The sequence below is a fragment of the Callithrix jacchus genome, chromosome 5 (assembly GCF_049354715.1).
Source record: "Callithrix jacchus isolate 240 chromosome 5, calJac240_pri, whole genome shotgun sequence".
NCBI lineage: Eukaryota > Metazoa > Chordata > Mammalia > Primates > Cebidae > Callithrix > Callithrix jacchus.
In genome coordinates, this window is record NC_133506.1 from 151401023 (window position 1) to 151420371 (window position 19349).

General features: G+C 37.1%; 1 protein-coding gene across 9 annotated transcripts in view; it reads left to right on the forward strand.

Annotated features, from left to right (window-relative positions):
• The window catches only part of FRY (FRY microtubule binding protein), a 472456-nt gene that overhangs the window by 354560 nt on the left and 98547 nt on the right, over window positions 1-19349 (forward strand). For all 9 annotated transcript variants that reach the window (XM_054256748.2, XM_078375252.1, XM_078375253.1 and 6 more), the window contains 6 exons: window positions 130-187; window positions 1700-1791; window positions 2075-2247; window positions 5249-5409; window positions 6834-6944; window positions 14085-14239. In XM_054256748.2, the coding sequence (XP_054112723.2) occupies window positions 130-187; window positions 1700-1791; window positions 2075-2247; window positions 5249-5409; window positions 6834-6944; window positions 14085-14239 (750 nt within the window). The remainder of the gene's footprint in view (window positions 1-129; window positions 188-1699; window positions 1792-2074; window positions 2248-5248; window positions 5410-6833; window positions 6945-14084; window positions 14240-19349) is intronic.

Sequence of the window (19349 nt, forward strand, 5' to 3'; positions counted from 1 at the left end):
AGGGAGATTGTGATGTTAGAAGCAAAGTGCAAAAAGCGAGTGACTTGGGATGTAATGGATGCGGAATATTTAGTGGCAAGTTTGGTGTCAAAAGCAATGAATTTCAAATGTGACCTGTTTTCTCCATAGAGAATTGGTAGAAGAACTTCATCCATTAATGAAAGAAGCTCTGGAAAGAAGACCAGAGGTAAGATTTTGAATTTAAATAATTGAAGCTTGATTTATTTGGCCAATCATCTGAATTTAAATCAAACCCAGTGGTTTCCCCTTAAAAAAAAAAAAAGCACCCAGCAAGCTTTTAACAATGAATCTTAATATTTTAACTTTTTTGTTTGTGTTATTTTTCAGGTTTCATTAAGTATTTAGTATAATGCAGTCCATAGATTTTACATCCTAAACATATAAATGCAAAACTACTTAAAATAGTCATATACATCAAATGATTACATTCTTTTGCAGGAGGTTTGTGATTGAATTTTGTTTTTTTTTGTGTGTTTGCTTGTTTTTTTTTTTCAAGGAGTTGGATGGCCAAGAATGTAATTTGTCTCATCTGGCATATGAGGCATTTTCCCCAGCATCCCCTTCCCTGCAGGGAATTCGGAAAAGGATGAGCTTATAATGTACCAGGATAAAAATAATAGTAAGCCTAGAAAAGAAAGCTTCCCATGTAGTAGCAACGATACAAGAAATAGCAGAAATTAGGTTCGGTGCAGTAGCTTGTGCCTGTAATCCAGCACTGTGGGAGGCCAAGGTGGAAGGATTACTTGAGGCTAAGAGTCTGAGACCAGGCTGGGTATATAGCAAGACCTATGTCCACAAAACATTTTTAAAACTAGCCACATATGGTGATGCGTGTCTGTAGTCCCAGATACTCAAGCAGCTGAGGCAGAAGGATCCTTGAGCCTGGGAGTTTGAGGTTTTAATAAGCTGAGCTCACACCACTGCACTCCAGCCTGGGTGACATGGTAAGAACCTGCTTCAAAAATAAATTAGTAAATAAAATGCAAAAATAACAAATTCAGCAGTGTGAATAAGAACTAACAGTGTTACTTCCATTACCAGAATTGGGATTATTTCATGCCCTGCGTCTTTCACTGGTTTCAGATGCTTCTGCCTTTCAGCAGACACTGGGAACATCTGGGAAATGAGGCTTGTTGGTTCTCAACATTTCCACCTAATATTTACTGACCCACTTAGGATGTGTTTCTCTTACAGCCTGTAGATAGCAAGCATGTACTCTGAGGGTTAGGAAGAAAGAAGAATATATTCTGACCTCTCTGCTTAGAAAATTGAAAATGACCAGTGTATGTCTTTCGTTAATACCATTTTCTTTCTTTCTTTATTTTTGAGACAGTCTCGCTCTGTGGCCCAGGCTGGACTACAGTGGCACAATCTCAACTCACTGCAACCTCTGCCTCCAGGGTTCATGCAATTCTCCCGCTTCAGTCTCCTGAGTAGCTGGGACTACAGTTGCATGCCACCATGCCCAGCTAATTTTTTGTTTTTGTTTTTTTAGAGATGGGGTTTTACCGTGTTAGCCAGGATGATCTCAATCTCTTCACCATGTGATCCTCCTGCCTGGGCCTCCCAAAGTGCTGGGATTACAGGCATGAGCCACTGTGCCCAAATATCATTTGCTAAAGCAAAGTTAATATTATTTTGCCTGTGTCTCTAAGTAGTACTACTTCTTTCTACACAGAACAAGAAACGCCGAGAACGGCGAGACTTGTTAAGGCTACAACTGCTTCGAATTTTCGAACTTCTGGCTGATGCTGCTGTAATAAGTGACAGGTAGGGTCAGAATTCTGTCGCGTTGCTTTCTTCTCACCAAACTGGTCTTCTTGTCTTTCTGTCTCTCTCTTTTCTTCTTTTCTTTGTTTTTAAATATAATACCCTTAACTTAGAAAAATCCAAAAAGCTCGCCTTTTCTTTTTTCGTATCTTCTTTACCCTCTATGTAGGTTAGGAACAACTTTAGTGTGTGAGTTGTAACAGTGAATCTTAGTTTTCGTGAAGCCTGTATTACTTGGACATAAGGACTGATCATCTAAAAGTTTCATTTTCCTTTATTCCAGCACAAATGGAGCCTTAGAGCGGGATACTTTAGCCCTGGGAGCTTTGTTCTTAGAATATGTGGACTTGACCCGCATGCTCCTAGAAGCTGAAAATGACAAAGAAGTTGAAATTCTTAAAGATATCCGGGCACATTTTAGTGCAATGGTTGCCAACTTGATTCAGTGTGTTCCAGGTACAGTGATCCATTACAAGAAATTGCCATTCATGCTTGGAAGCCCCTTTGTGTTCTTCATTACCTTGCTTTCCTCTTTAATCCTGCTGGCCTTTAAGCAGGATTAGAATGGGATCCTTTATTTATTTTGAGATACTTGGACATATACATGAGAACAGATTGTCATTACTCAGCACAGAGTTGGAAAAGGAATGATAAGTATTACATTTGGCTTTGTGTGTGTCATTTCTATTCTTTGTTTTGCTTTTTATCTGAAAATGAACTGATGTGATTTCCACAGGAAGGAAGTAATTCAGAGAGAACATTCACAGAGCCTTTTTGTTTTTTCACATAGTCTCTGTGAAAGACAATGTGAAATGTCGCTATTTTTTTCACACAATCTCTGAACAGGTACTTCCAGCAATATTCCGTCTCTCTGATTCTACCCTACCAGCACATTAAATGTAATTCTATAAGGCTTAAGACACTGTACATTTGATTTAAGTATTATATTATGGAGAAAATTACCTTTCACAGAGCAAATGGGTATGAAACATTTTCATTCTAATAGAACATAGAGGCAGGGTGCGGTGGCTCACGCCTATATTCCCAGCACTTTGGGAGGCTGAGGCAAGGGGATAACAAGATCAGGAGTTCGAGACCATCCTGGCCAACATGGTAAAACCTGTCTCTACTGAAAATACAAAAATTAGCTGGGCCTGGTGGTGGGTACCTGTAATCCCAGCTACTGACAAGGCTGACACAGGAGAGTCATTTGAACCCAGGAGGTGGAGGTTGCAGTGAGCCAAGATTACATCATTGCACTCCAGCCTGGGTGACAGGGCGAGACTCCATCTCAAAAAAAAAAAAATACACACACACACACACACACACACACACACACACTCATAACATAGAAAATAAAATAACTGGTTAGTTTGCCATAAAAGTTATTCTATATCCAGTCTATCATTTATGGGCATTTGGGTTGGTTCCAGGTCTTTGCTATTGTAAGCAGTGCTGCAGTGAACATACATGTGCATGTGTCTTTATAATAGAACAATTTATAATTTTTTGGGAATATACTCAGTAATGGGATTGCTGGGTCAAATTGAATTTCTGTTTCTAGATCCTTGAGGAATCACGACACTGTCTTCCACAATGGTTGAACTAATTTACACTCCCACCAACACTGTATAGCGTTCCTCTTTCTCCACATCCTCTCCAGCATCTGTCTCCAGATTTTCTTTTTAGACAGAGTCTCACTCTGACACCAGGCTGAAGTGCAGTGGGGCAGTCTCAGCTCACTGCAACCTCTGCCTCCCTGTTCAAGTGGTTCTTCCGCCTCAGCCTCCCAAGAAACTGAGACTACAGGTACATTCCACCATGCTCAGCTGATTTTTGTATTTTTTAATAGAGACGGGGTTTCACCATGTTGGTCAGGATGGTTTCCATCTCTTGACCTTGTGATCTGCCCACGTTAGCCTCTCAAAGTGCTGGGATTACAGGCATGAGCCACCGTACCCAGCCATCTCCAGATTTTTTAATTATCATCATTCTAACTGGTGTGAGATGGTATCTCAATGTGGTTTTGATTTGCATTTCTCTAATGACCAGTGATGATGAGCATTTTTTCATATGTTTATTGGCTGCATAAATGTCCTCTTTTGAAAAGTGTCTGTTCATATCCTTTGCCCACTTTTTGATGGGGTTGTTTGTTTTCTTCTTATAAATTTGTTTTAGTTCTTTGTAGATTCTGGATATTAGCACTATGTCAGATGAGTAGATTGCAAAAATTTTTTCCCGTTCTGTTGGTTGCTGGTTCACTCTAATGATTGTTCCTTTTGCTGTGCAGAAGCTCTTAAGTTTAATTAGATCCCATTTGTCTATTTTGGCTTTTGTTGCCATTGCTTTTGGTGTTTTAGTCATGAAGTCCTTGCCAATGCCTATATCCTTAATGGTATTGCCTAGGTTTTCTTCTAGGGTTTTTATGGTATAAGGTCTTATGTTTAAATCTTTAATCCATCTAGAGTTAATTTTTGTATAAGGTGTAAGGAAGGAGTCTAGTTGCGGCACATATACACCATGGAATACTATGCAGCCATAAAAAAGATGAGTTCATGTCCTTTGCAGGGACATGGATGAATCTGGAAACCATCATTCTCAGCAAACTGATACAAGAACAGAAAACGAAACACTGCATGTTCTCACTCATAAGTGGATGTTGAACAATGAGAAAACATGGACACAGAGAGGGGAACATCACACACTGGGGCCTGTTGAGGGGTTGGGGGGCTAGGGGAGGGATAGCAGATGGTGGGGGGATTGGGGAGGGATAACATTAGGAGAAATACCTAATGTAGGTGCTGGGGGGATGGATGCAGCAAACCACCATGGCATGTGTATATCTATGTAAAAATCCTGCACGACCTGCACATGTAGCCCAGAACTTAAAGTATAATAAAAAAATTATTCCAATTAAAAATTTTGGTATTATTACAGAAAGCCCCTTCTCAACTAAAGTTTCTGCTTTTCACTATTTTGGTGTTAGTAACCTTCTTACCAATCCTCCTCATCTTCAGTGACCCTAAATTAAGATTTCCATTGACTTCTTCAGTTAAAGTGAAGTACCTATGTGAGTTTGAAATAGCCAATATATGCTATTTCTGAGTTTTCTTAAAGATGGGCAACAGACAAAAAATGTTTGATATGTAAGCAGCAGCTGAGTCAGAAGAGTTGCAGTTTTTCCAGGGTATTGATTAGAAAAAAATCTCTGCAGGTCCTATTTTTTATCTTTCTTTCCCACTCTTGAGTCAAGGTGCTGCTGGCTGCAACATGAGAATAGGAAGTATGCACACTTAGAAAGAAAATGTGGCTTGACTTTTTAAGTGCATGTTTCATTGCCTAAAGAAAACTAGTTAAAAAATGAAGTGGTTTCTTTCCTCAAAATGTAAGAAATATATATAATTGCAATCTAGAGTATATCCAGTCTTGTAACCTCTAAGTGTGTTTTTCTCTCTAGTTCACCACCGAAGATTTCTCTTCCCCCAGCAAAGCCTGAGGCACCATCTTTTCATCTTATTCAGCCAGTGGGCAGGACCCTTCAGCATTATGTTCACTCCTCTGGATCGTTACAGTGACAGAAATCATCAAATTACAAGATATCAGTATTGTGCATTAAAAGTAGGTCACATTGTACTCACAAATGACGTTTGTCAGATGGATGGTCTCTTTCATTAAACCAATAAAATAAAATAGGCTGGGCACGGTGGCTCAAGCCTGTAATCCCAGCACTTTGGGAGGCTGAGGCGGGCGGATCACGAGGTCAACAGATCGAGACCATCCTGGTCAACATGGTGAAACCCCATCTCTACTAAAAATACAAAAAAATTAGCTGGGCATGGTGGCGCGTGCCTGTAATCCCAGCTACTCAGGAGGCTGAGGCAGGAAAATTGCCTGAACCCAGGAGGCGGAGGTTGCGGTGAACCGAGATCGCGCCATTGCACTCCAGCCTGGGTAACAAGCGAAACTCCGTCTCAAAAAAAAATTAAATTAAAAATAAGCTTAAAATAAATAATAGAATAGAATACAGTAGAGCAGAATAGGATAGGATAGGATAGGAGCACACATACAAAAAAATCACATGGACACACACCTACGTAGCTTTTCTAAGCTCCCACTTTCTTCTCATATTTCTCCTATATGAGAACCATATATTTTTGCTCATTTACCTGTTATGTAGCTGCCTTGTTAATTAACTTTCAACCTAAAAAAGAAAAAAAATAGACATCACCTCAAGTTCAAAATCTACCCAGAGCCACATTCCCTTTTTAATCTCCTTCTATCCTAGAAGATTGCCAGAAATAAATTTGCACCCTACTAGGACTATTCAAAGTCTTCAGAAGCATGACTCCTTTACAGCCTAATTTCCTTCAGAAAACTGTTCATCAGCTCTGTCATATAGAACATAAGTTGCTGACTCTCGGGTTGACTTTGCCTCAGTGGAGCTAATTTAAACTATGGCTCTGATAGTTGGACCTGCCAATTACAAAGTATTCAAGCTCTCCTATTATCAAACTTTTTCTTGATTTCTCCCTCTCCCCATCTCTTTAGAGGAACTGAAGTTTATATTTTTCATTTTATTTACCTTTGATTAAGGATTATAATTATTTTTTTCATGTGTTTCATACTGTCTCAGTTCAATACATTAGTCCAATATTTGTCATAAAACCAAATCTGAAAAGCTGTATTTATCTTATAAGCAGAATTCACCCGAAACATTGAAGGAAAGCTTATTTTTAATATTGCAAAATGGTTTTTTTGGTTTTTAATACTTACTCTGATCATAAAGAGTTGTTACAATTATAAAATTAAATGTCCACAGAGATAAATTTATGGGTTTTTAATTCTTATAAAAAGAGCCAAATTCAGAATCGTGTATTTTTTATTAAATCTGCTAAAGAATGCTTTAAAATCTTGGGGGAATAAATGTCTTTAGAGGGCCGTGGTCATTTATAAATCTGACAGTTACATTTTATAGAGTCAGTTGGATACCATTAGATCATTCCAAGTTTCATTTCCATGTTTTGTTGTGTTTTGATCACCAGGCAATGTCAGCAGTACTTTGCTGTGGCCCTGTCTTCGACAATGTGGGCCTTTCCCCAGATGGCTACCTATATAAGTGGCTTGACAACATTCTGGCTTGTCAAGATTTACGAGTAAGTATAAGCAAAAATACATTGTTTTTAAATGTCTTCTATGTTCTGCCTCCCTCGGTTGAGTTACTGAGATGCATAAGCATTGTTCACAGTACCATCTCGGCACACGTCAGCCACACAAGAATAGATTTATGTGTCGTTCACTTCGTACTATGATACATCAAGATAAAAAAGACAGTAACATTTGTCAAAATTGACCGTAAGCTGGGTCATAAAGCAAGTCTCAACAGAGGTCACATTAATGAAATGATACAGACTCTATTCTCTAATCAGAGTAGCATTAATTAGTATTCAATTCAGTAACAAAAAGATAATTTTAAAAAATACTTCCAGATAACCAGTGAGTTACAGAAGAAATTATTATGGAAACTGGAAAATATTTTTAACTGAATAATAATAAAAATACTGTATACTAAACTTGTTGGCTGTAAGTAAAGCCTTTTTTAGAATGAAATGCATAGCCTTAAACACATATACAAGGAGACTTCAAAACGATTTGTGGAAGAATAGAATTAAAAGATAAAAATTTTAAAAATATGAATTTATTTTTTAACATCAGCTCCATTAAGGTCAAGACATTTTTCTAAGTCTTTGCTTAATCCATGCCTAAAGAACTGAGGGTCCTGGGAACTTCCATGCCAGTGCCACCATCTTTACATTATTAACTGAGGAAAACTGGGTGGCTTTTAAATACGTTTTTAAGATTGGGAAACAAAAAGAAGTCAGAAGGAGCCAAATCAAGATTGTAAGGTGGATTCCTAATGATTTCCCATCGAAACTCAAGCAAAATTGCCCTCGTTTAATGAGAGGAATGAGCAGGAGCATTGTCATCGTGAAAAACGACTTTCTGCTGAAGCTCTCCCAGGCATTTTTCTGCTAAAGCTTTGGCTAACTTCCTCAAAATACTCTCAGAATAAGCAGATGTTATTGTTCTATAGCCTTCCAGAAAGTCCATCAGCAGAGTTCCTTGAGCACCCCAAAAATCTGTTGCCATGACCTTTGCTCTTGCCTAGTCCACTTTTGCTTTGGCTGGACCACTTCCATCTCTTGGTAGCCATTGTTTATATTGTGCTTTGTTTCTAGGATAGTACTGGTAAAGCCATGTTCCATCTCCTGTTACAATTCTTTGAAGATCTATATAATCTTAATTCCATTTGTTGAAAGTTTTCATTGAAAGCTCTGCTTGTCTACTGCTGATCCGTTTTGGCTCCTGTTCCATGGAACATTTGCTAAAGTTTTAATTTTTCAGTCAGAATTGTATAAGCTGAACCAATTGAGATGTCTTTTGTTTTGGTTATTGTGTCTGCTGTTATTGTCAGTCCTCTTTAATTAGGGCACAAACAAAATGAATTTTTTCCTCACAAATTGGTATGGATGGTCTACCACTGTGGGCGTCACCTTCAGCATCATCTTAAAACAGGTTATCTATTTGTAAACTGCTAATTTCTTTGGGAGAATTGCCCCTATAAATTTTTTGTAGAGCAACAATGATTTCACCATTCTTCCACCCAAGCTTCACTACAAATTTGATGTTTGTACTTGCTTCAGTTTCAGCAGAATTCATGTTACTCTGATAGGGGCCCTTTTCAAACTGATGTGTTCTCGTTCTTAGTGCCTCAAAATAAATTCTGTTCAGACATGTTTTAACAAGTTAGTACAAGTTTATTTTGGTGTAAAAAAATTTTTTAATCCATACATAATTTTTTCACAATGTACATTTTCCATGAACTTTTGAGGACCCTCATTTTAAAAAGAGGTACAGCTGATAATCAGTGACCTAAGGACCCCTCAGAAGAAGTTAGAAAAAGAATAAAATATCAAACTCGAAAACAGTACTATGAAGGAAATAATAGAAATAAGAGCAGAAAATAATTAAAGAGAAACAGATTAATAGTAATGATTAAATGAAAAGTTGAATTTGTTACAATACTAAAAAATTTCATAAATCCATAGCAAGTTCAATCAAGAAAGAGAATGAATTTTTTTTTTTTTTTTTTTTTTTTTTTTGGTGTCGGATTCTCGCACTGTTGCCCTGGCTGGAGTACAGTGGCGTGATCTGGGATTACAGGTGCCTACTACCACACCTGGCTAATTTTTTGTATTTTTAGTAGATACAGGGTTTCACTACATTGGCCAGGCTGGTCTCAAATGCCTGACCTCGTGATCCATCCACCTTGGCCTCCCAAAGTGCTGGGATTATAGGCGTGAGCCACCATTCCTGGCCGAAAGTGACTTTCTTTAAAAGTGTTAAAAAAAGAAAACTTTAAAACCAGATGGTTTTGCTAATGAATTCTACCAAAGATTTAAAGAACAAATTGCATGGATTCAATGCAAATTCTTAAAGAGAAAACAGCTGAAGAGGAAATATGTCCTAGTACATTTTTTGAAACCAGAATAACCTTGATAATAAAACAAGAAAAGGTTGTAGCAAGAAAGAAAATTAAAAGGCAGTCTCATTCATGAGATTTTCTCTAATACATAGATACAAACTTTAAATAAAATATTTAAAAATTGAATTTAGTAGTATAGAAAAAAGATGATTCACCATGGTCAAATTGGATTTATTCAAGAACTGCAAAGTTGGTTAATATTCAAATGTCTGTCAGTTCATTTATATATTAACTATATTCACAGAAATTTAAAAAAGGAAATACATGATCTCAGATGCAAGAAAAGCATTTGATAAAGTTCTGCATTTATTCATGAGGAAAAACTCCTAGCAAAGCTACAAATAGAAAAGAACATCCTTAGTTTAACAAAAAGCACCTTGAAAAAAAACACCCTATACTAAACACCATATTTAATAGTTAATTTGAAAGTATTCTTTCCGAGATTAAAGTGACCAAGGAAGCGTACTTTCACCACCTCTATCAGCATCATACTGGAGATCCTATCCAATGCAGAAGGAAAGAGGAGATTGTAAAGAATAAAACTCATTGTTCACAGGTGACACAATTGTGTGTATAGGAAATTCCAATGAGTCTTTAGATAAAGTGTTGGAATTAATCAGTGAATTTAGCATGGTTGCCGTATGAAAGGTCAAAATGAAAAATCAACTATATTTTAGTACAGCAACAATGAGGAGCTGGAAAAATAAATTTTTTATTATGCCATTTATAATAGCATTTTAAAATTAGAAATTAACATTCAATACTTAGAAATAAACCCAACAGAAATGTGCAAGGCCTCATGCATAGTAATATATAAGGCATTAATAAGAAAAATTAAACATCTAATAAATGCGAGAATATACCATGCTATTGAATTGGAAAATTCACTATTGTGAAGATGTCAGTTATCCTCCAGAATGATTTATGGAGACAAGGCAATTCCAGTCACAATCCAGGCAGGATATTTGTGACAACTGACAAGTTTCTTTTAAATACATATGTGTATATAAATGCAAAGGACCAGAAATAGCTAAGAATTTTGAACAATATAAACAAAGTGAGAGGATTTACTTTAGCAGAAACCAATACTTATTATAAACTTATGGTCATTAAAAGACTGAATCAAGAATAGGTATATATACCAATGGAGTAGAATAGGGAGGCCAGAAAATTACCAAGCATTATGTATATGGACACTTGGTTTATTTCAAAGATGGCACTGCAGAGCTGTGAGAAAAAGGTTTTTTTTCTAATAAGTAATTTGGGGTCAATTGGATAGCCTTATTAAATGAAAGAAAGAAAGAAAAAGAAATTTGACCCTTTCCTTACTCTTTACAAAAATTCATTGCAGGTGGATTGTAGATATAAATGTAAGAGCTAAAATAATAGTCTTTAGAGAATAATCCAGAAGAATATCTTCATGCCTGGGGTTACAGTCAGATTTCTTGAGCAGAATGCAAACATTACTAACCCTAAGGAAGAACTAATAACTTCTGTTCACCAAAAGACACCATTGTGTGTTATAGATATCTCTCACTTTATGGCTAGCGTGAACAGGCTAGCCAAACACACAATCAGCAGAGGGTTCTTATCTAGAATATATAAATGACCCCTACAAATAAATAAGATAAATACAGACTCAATAGAAAAATGAGCAAGAAACGTAAGCAGTTCACTGACCAGTAAACATAAGAAAAGGTTTTCAACCTCATTAATAATGATGTGTCTTAGTCCTTTCAGGCAGCTATAATAAAATATCATAGATGTTTATCATAGTGGCTTATCAACAACAAATGTTTATTTCTCACAGTTTTGGAGGCCAAGAAGTCCAAGATTAAGGTGCTGGCAAATGTATGTCTGATGAGGGTTTCCTTCCTGGTTCATAGGCAGCAGTCTTTTTGCTGTGTACTCACTTGACATAAGGGATAAGGGAGCTCTCTGGGGTCTTTTTTATAAGGGCACTAATTTTATTCACAGGAGCTCCCCACCTCATGACCTAATCACCTCCTAAAGCTCCCACCTGCAAATACCACCACCTCGGGGGTTAAGATTTAAATATGAACTGGGAGTTAGGGGGATATAAAGACTTAGTCTATAGCATCAGGGAAATACAAATTAAAGCCACAGGAGACAAAATTATATACCATATAATTCCACTTATATCAACCTCAAAAATTGTCCATACTAACCAATAGTGCTAGAAGTCAGGATAGTGGTTTCTTCTGGGGAGGGAAGAGAGGCCAGTGATTAAGAGAGTGCCCACGGGAGGGTTCGGTGTAGTGCTGGTAATATTCTGGTTTTTGACCTGGTGATCGTAGGAGGGTGTTAAGATAACTCATCATATATGTATGAATTAGATACTACTTCTGTGTATTTTGTACCTCAATACAAGTTTTCTAAAGTATAATAAAAACTTGATTCTTCTCTCAAGTCTAACTTTTTAATGAAATGTTATTTTAAGTCATTTACAATATCATCAGCTTTTAATCTGCTGCTAATCACTTAAAACCAGTTGGTGGAACTAGGTTGAAGATGTTTGACCATCCAGTTAGAATATCAGTCCCACCTAGACCCAAACCCTGTGAGTGAAAAAGACAGCCTGTAATCCCAGCACTTTGGGAGGCCGAGGCGGGTGGATCACGAGGTCAAGAGATCGAGACCATCCTGGTCAACATGGTGAAACCCCGTCTCTGCTAATGATACAAAAAATTAGCTGGGCATGGTGGCGTGTGCCTGTAATCCCAGCTACTTGGGAGGCTGAGGCAGGAGAATTGCCTGAACCCAGGAGGCAGAGCTTGCGGTGAGCCGAGATCGTGCCATTGCACTCCAGCCCGGTTAACAAGAGCGAAACTCCGTCTCAAAAAAAAAAAGACAAAGACAAAGAAGCCAGAATCTTGCCTTTTCACCTGCTTGCAATTGGCAAGAAGAGTGAACAACTTGAGGAAGAGGAACCAGAATATTACTTTCTTTTTCTTTTTTTTTTTTTTTTTTTTGAGACAGTCTCACTCACTCCATTGCCCAGGCTGGAGTGCAGTGGCGCCATCTTGATTCACTGCAACCTGTGCCTCCTGGGTTCAAGCGATTCTCGTGCCTCAGCTTCTCCAGTAGCTAAGATTACAGGCACATACCACCCCTCACTCCTGGCTACTTTCTTATTTTTAATAGAAGCAGGGTTTCACCGCATTGGCCAGGCTGGTCTCAAACTCCTGACCTCAAGTGATGCACCTCGGCCTCTCAAAGTGCTGGAATTACAGATGTGAGCCACTACTCCCAGCCAAAATGTTACTTTCTTTTTTTCCTTTCTTTTTTTTTTTTTTTTTTTTTTTTTTTTTTTTTTTTTTTTTTTTTTTTTTGAGACAGTCTCACTCTGTTGCCGGGGCTGGAGTTCAATGGTGCAATCTTGGCTCACTGCAACCTCCACCTTCCCAGGTTGATGCAATTCTCCTGCCTCAGCCTCCCGAGCAGCTAGGATTACAGGCGCCCACCATCAAGCCCAGCTAATTTTTTGTATTTTTAGTTGACACGGGGTTTCATTATGCTGGCCAGACTGGTCTCGAACTCATGACCTCGTAATCCACCTGCTTCGGCCTCCCAGAGTGTTGGGATTACAGGCGTGAGCCACCGTGCCCAGCCACAGAATGTTACTTTCTGAGGGGAAGGTAACATATGTAGCCCCTGGGCATCAGGCTTCTCCTGGATAAATGTACATATTCACTTACCATCTAGTATTTGAGAGTAGCTTCAGGAGTCATCGACTAACATCCTATTAATTCTATCTAGTGTGATTTTTTAATTAAAAAAAATCTTCGATTAGGAAAAGTCTATTGACGCTGTATTTCTTTTTGAAAGATAGGCAGCTAAGCTTCACACGGTATATTTAGTAACCAATCCTCATAATCATATTCCCTCTGATTTTTTTCTTAAGAAACTTTGTAGTAGGAATAGACATTGATACACAAGCATACTTTACATCTTGCCACTATAATTATCGCTATTCCTACTGGCATCAAAGTCTTTAGCTCCCTGGCCACTCTGCACAGTGGTAACATCAAATGATCCCCCACAATACTCTGAGCTAATACATAGAGGATATCCTTTTGTATATTGGATTTTTTTAAACCAAATACATATATTTCTCAGAAAAAACATTGCCAATAAAAGTCTTCATCCCCTTTTCTTTCTTTCTTTCTTTCTTTTTTTTTTTTTTTTTTTTTTTTGAGATGGAGTTTTATTCTGTCACCCAGGCTGGAGTGCAGTGGTGCAGACTCAGCTCACTGCAACCTCAGTTCCCCAGGTTCAAGTGACTCTCCTGCCTCAGCCTCCTGAGTAGCTGAGACTACAGGCGCCCACCACCACACCCAGCTAATCTTTTGTATTTTTAGTAGGGACACGGTTTTACCATGTTGGCCAGGCTGGTCTCAAACTCCTGATCTCTGGAAATCCACCCACCTTGGCCTCCCAAAGTGCTGGGATTACAGGCTTGAGCCACCATACCCAGCCACCCTTTTCAGAGTTAAAATTGAGAGTAAGTGGACCCTATGTAACAGCCTTACATGATCAAATTTAATGTATACATGCAAGTTGCAACATTATACTCTCTTGAAGAATACTTGACATAAATTAACCAAAATGAAAGCTCAGTCTTCTCTTTCATTTTACTCAACTTATATTGGCTAAGCTCTATCTGTGTCTTTCTGTAGAATGTTCTTTTGTCAACTATGAATAATATTTATTTGCTCCATGTATTCAGGTTCATCAACTTGGCTGCGAAGTTGTGGTCTTGCTACTGGAACTTAATCCTGACCAAATAAATCTTTTTAACTGGGCAATTGACCGATGCTACACAGGTTCCTACCAACTTGCATCTGGCTGCTTCAAAGCCATAGCAACCGTGTGTGGAAGCAGGTATGAATTTTTATAAGCAGTGATGAGTGGCAAGTATATTTAGGATTATTTTTTGTGATGTGCATGATTGAGACCTGACTATTTTGCAACCGTGTGAGCAAAGTAAATTCTATGAGAATATAAAATGTTCTGTATATCCCCAGCAGGTAAATTACTCCCTGTAAGGTTGCAGTTCCATTGGTTTTTTTCATTTTATCAGGAAATGATTTGTTGTTATAGTACCTTTCTTTTTAATTGCCTGGAAATATCACAGTGAGGTATTTCAGCAGGATTTGAAATGGCAAAGAAGATACATTATAGGAATTAAAGGAATGTCTAGAAATATTTATAACAAGGGTGAACTATAGCCCTTCAGCCATCTTTACAAACAATCAAATCTAGGAAGTTGCCTGAAATTTTTAAATTCACCTTATCCAAAACTTCAGAAAGGAAGAAAAGAAAATGTGACACCAAAGTTCCATAGATTATAGTTTTAAAACCATTGCCTTTGTTGTGTAAATTAGTCATTCACTATAGCCGTTCAGTATGATTTGTGTACTGAAATAAGTTCATAGCTATGAGCAGAGGGTTAATAAAGGTTCTCCGAGTTGCAAAGCTATTCCCAAGAAAGAGCTTATATATCAGGAAAATTGAGAGAAACCAGCTCATTTATTTTTGAAAATACTCATATAGACTGTCAATTTTCCTTTTTAATTAAATGTTACACTTTAAATAGCTATCTTGAGCTACCGGATCAAGAGAATGAAAGTGAATTCGTTTTAAATTCCAATCTGTTATTGGTCTCAGTTAATAAGAACAGTATTTTGGAAGATGTCTACTTTTAATAAACCTAAAATGAGCATGCTATTTAGAGAGACAAGTTTCTCCTTAAAATTTTTATCTTTCTTTTATAAAGATAGTAGATAACATTTCATATCTAAAGCTTTCATTTTCCATAATCTTAGTAGTAGAGTTTTTATTATAGATTTTAATCTCCGTAAAAGTTAGAGAAAATGAATGTAACCTAAACTGTCTGATTTTCCATAAAGTTTTATTTTCTATTATAAGCATCACTAAAAAATATACTTTAGGACATTACCAAAAGAACATTGTTACAAAAATCTCTCCAAAATGCTTTTTTCTTAATTTTTCAGATATTTCAACATTCTAAAAATAAAGTTTTGTTCACATGACCTTTTGATTTTAAAAATATTTTAGAATCCATGACTTGGACTTCTTTCTTTGACAAGAATAAGTTTCACCTCTTCACTGCCCTTCTCCCAGTGAACTTGGCTTGAACGATCCTAATCGAATTTATTGCATTGCATGGCCATCTCATAAAATGTCACACTGCATTTCTCTGAACAAATCTAGGTATTTTTCCTTAGGGAGCACAAATAAATGCTTAATAAATTTAGCAACATAGTCTCAATTTCAATAGTATCTCTAGTGACAAAAATATTAGGTCATAAAGTCTGCTATGTTCCAAGTATTTTTTAAGGTATCATTGTACACTATCTTGGTTTCTTAGGCAAATATTGCACATCTATTTGGATTCATGACACTCATCTATTCTGAAGGAAAGGCAGAGGGCAGGGAAACACAGTGGCTTGACCCCAACTGTCCAGATAGTGACCAGTGTTTCTGCTATTTCTCAACAAAGGGCATATTCAGAATTTCAAATTTCAGCTGTGGCCTAAATTTGCTCTTTCCCCATAAATTCTTAGCCTGTGTGGTCTAGACAAGCCTCCAGAGAGGCCTGAGCAGTCATTGTGCTTGTCTTTGCAGTACTTTTTTTCAAAAGCAATTGTGACGTTTTCAGCTATTGCTTGATTTGTCTTCTGTAAGTTTGCTTCTAAAAAGCAACTGAAGACCTTATCTTATGAAATATGTTTCTGAAAAGTCCTATGCAAACTGAATCTTATTTTAAGTTTCTCAAAAAAGTTTATCTATGCAGTAACTCCTGCAAGTCATTTTCTAAAGCAAACAATCCTTCTTGTAAAATAAATAATTATTTCCTCCTTTTCAAATAGGAATTATTATATCCTGTATTTAATTGTAGAGGAATATGACAGTTTATAAGCACATTTATTTATTAAGAAACCACTCATAATTGACTTTAAAATACCTAACAAACTGAATATTTTTAAATGCTCTTGTTGATTTAAATTTTCTACTTTAGTTTTAGAAAAGAGAATGTGGGTGAAGGGGAGGAAGGCAGCAAAACACACTGCCACGTGTGTACCTATGCAACTATCTTGCCTGTTCTGCACATGTACCCCAAAACCTAAAATGCAATAAAAAAAAAGAAAAGAGAATTTGCCACTTTTGCATAATTAATATATCAATGTTCATTAGCTGTGGCAATGGGGAAAAATGGTTCTCTACATCCTTGCTTTTGGTTACTTTTCCAGCAGTAAAGGACTGTGTGTGAGTGCGCATGCTGTGAACTTACTGTTCTCTAGTCAAAACTCTATAGCTCTGCCATGCTATGACTCTGGTGATATTAGGAGACAGAAAGTCAGAATAGAACTTGAATAGGACCAGAGGAAATGAGGATAAAGATAGAAAGTGATGGTAGAACTGGCACTATTAATTTTGCAAAATTTTTCATAAAATATGTTAATCTATTTGATTAAAGGCTATTAAATACAGCTCACTACTACAATTTAGTACAAAAAATTGCCTATTTGTCAGGCAGCTTTAGTTCAAATAACTATTTGGCTTCTGTATGTGTCCTTATTAATTTTCCCCTCACTCCAAACAAGATTAGAGTAAGATAGATAGGGAAATTGTAAAAGAAACTAAATGACTTTCCTAGGTTATAAATCCAGATAAATTGTGTATTAAGAGTGTAACCCATTTCTAATCATTAGCTTAATGTACCAGAATTCTCTTCACATTTTAATTAAAAACGTAAAAATTTCATTATTTTTACTTTTACCCTGCAGCACACTCTTAAAACATGTTGAATAGATGTTTGAGAATTGTATGTGAGAACAAAGTACAAAGTATTGATTTTTAAAGAATTTTGTTGGATTTATTTTCGGTGGTGGTTTTCGCTGGCATTGTTTGTATGTTTGTTTTTCTTTAACTTTCTATAAATCTTTCCTAATTTAAGTCAGGCCTAGCAAATTTGAATTCCTAAAAGTAAATGCCCATTTCTTCAGGTAATAACATTCATCTGTCAACAAGGAAGACGGACAAAGTTTATGATTCATAAATCCCAATCCCGCTGCCTAACTGATGATAAATAGCCTTATTTGGTTGTGTCAGCCACCTGGAGTATTTCAGGAGAGCAGAGTTGGGAAGCTGGGCTCCAGAAACATACCATCTTGGGTTTGGTCCTCACTCCACCTCTAATCAAGCTGTGTGTTCTTGAACAAGTTACTCCAGATGCCTACCCACTAGTAAAATAGGGTCAATGACAGGGTTAGAGTAATGATTAAACAAAAGCAAACTCTTGGTCTAAGGCCTGACACATGGCAAATACCCCATAAACACTGATATTCAATAGTTGTTGGAGGAGAGCAGCTGTGAAGTAATCCCCTCAATTAACTAGTGAAATCTTTCTCTTCAGAATACCTCAGAGCCATCCTGACCTTTGTCACTTAGTACTAGATAAGCCAGAGCTAGCGGGCATCTCCCAAATTCTTCAACATCTCTCTCCCAGATAGTTTTATTTCGTGTTTTCTTTTTGAGTCATATCTACCTCCCATATTTATTTTATTATTTGATTTTTATTTGGTATGATCACAGCTGTCTTTATTTATTCCTCTGCCTATGCTGAATAATTAAATACTGAAAGGTATAAGATTCCATTTCTCAGCCTGTTTTCAACATCTAAGTACAGACATTTTATTTGTACTCTTTTGCTTATTTGAAATTTCCCTCATTGTTTCTTCCTCTTGGTTTCTTTCATTTTCTGAATCTGTTATTCTTTCAATGTTATTGCTCATGAATTTTATTCAAAACATTCAACAAAAAAGTAAATGCTCTAATTACAAGGTCAAGGTCAAGTACGTGGCCTTGCCTAGTAAGAGAGAGGCTGAGGCTTTGTCTGTCCCTTTCCTGCCTTTAAATTCCCAGCAATCCAGCAATATATTTGGCATATATATAAATGTATTAGTATTAAATTCCAGTATCAGAAGACAGAGATGTAGGTAAAGTATCTCTGCTACTATAAGACTCAGAAGGGAGTTTCCTTGCTACTTTTATAGTTAGAAAGGTCTGTTCTGAGATACAGCAGTTTGTAACAATTCCAGATTACACTGGCTATGAAACACACTATTGGGGGCTGTCTAGGAGACTCAGAGCATTGTGGATAAGAGCTTGAATTGTTTGAAATCAGACTTATCTTGAACGCCTCCACCACTTCTACATGACCTGAACCAAGTACTTTTCTCTAGGCCTTGAATGCTTGCTGTGAAGATTAAATAACAATTCTAAATAAAGTTCTTGGCACAGTACCTGGCACAAAGTAAGCACATAACAACATCATTGTCACACATTTTTCAATATTATTCTTACACTAATCATCATCCTCACCATCACATGGGGGTAGTTCCCCAGTTTTTCCCATCAGACCCACCAAACTTAACACTGTGGTCAGTTGAAAATACAAGTTACAGAAAAGTAATCATTTTGAAGTGAAAATTAATAAACCTGTTTTGGAGGGGAATATAGCAGTATCTGCCAAAATTTTAAATGTGCCCTTTGACCCTGCATGACCTCTCTATGAATTTTTTTCTAAAGAAAGGCCAGCACATTTGGTGTTTGTACTACATAATGAAAAAGTGAAAACAGTCTAAATGTCTATCAAGGCATGTCAAAAGTTGGATTCCCCAGGAAATAGACTGAGATGGAGATTTGAACGCAGGGCATTTATTAGGGTGTGCCCTTGGGGTCAACATCTATGGGGAAATGAAAGAATTAGGACTGAGAAGAAAAAAGAAACCTCAGTCATTCCCACTGGGGCTGCTGCTGGGGAACAGCTATGACCTTGACCTAAGCAAACCTCTTTGAAGGCAGTTCCCAGAGAAGGCTTCAGATCCAGGATTCAGCTGCCATCAGTTCAGCTGGAGGATTGAGTGCCTCGTCCTGAAAGAAGGATCTAGATGACACACCACAG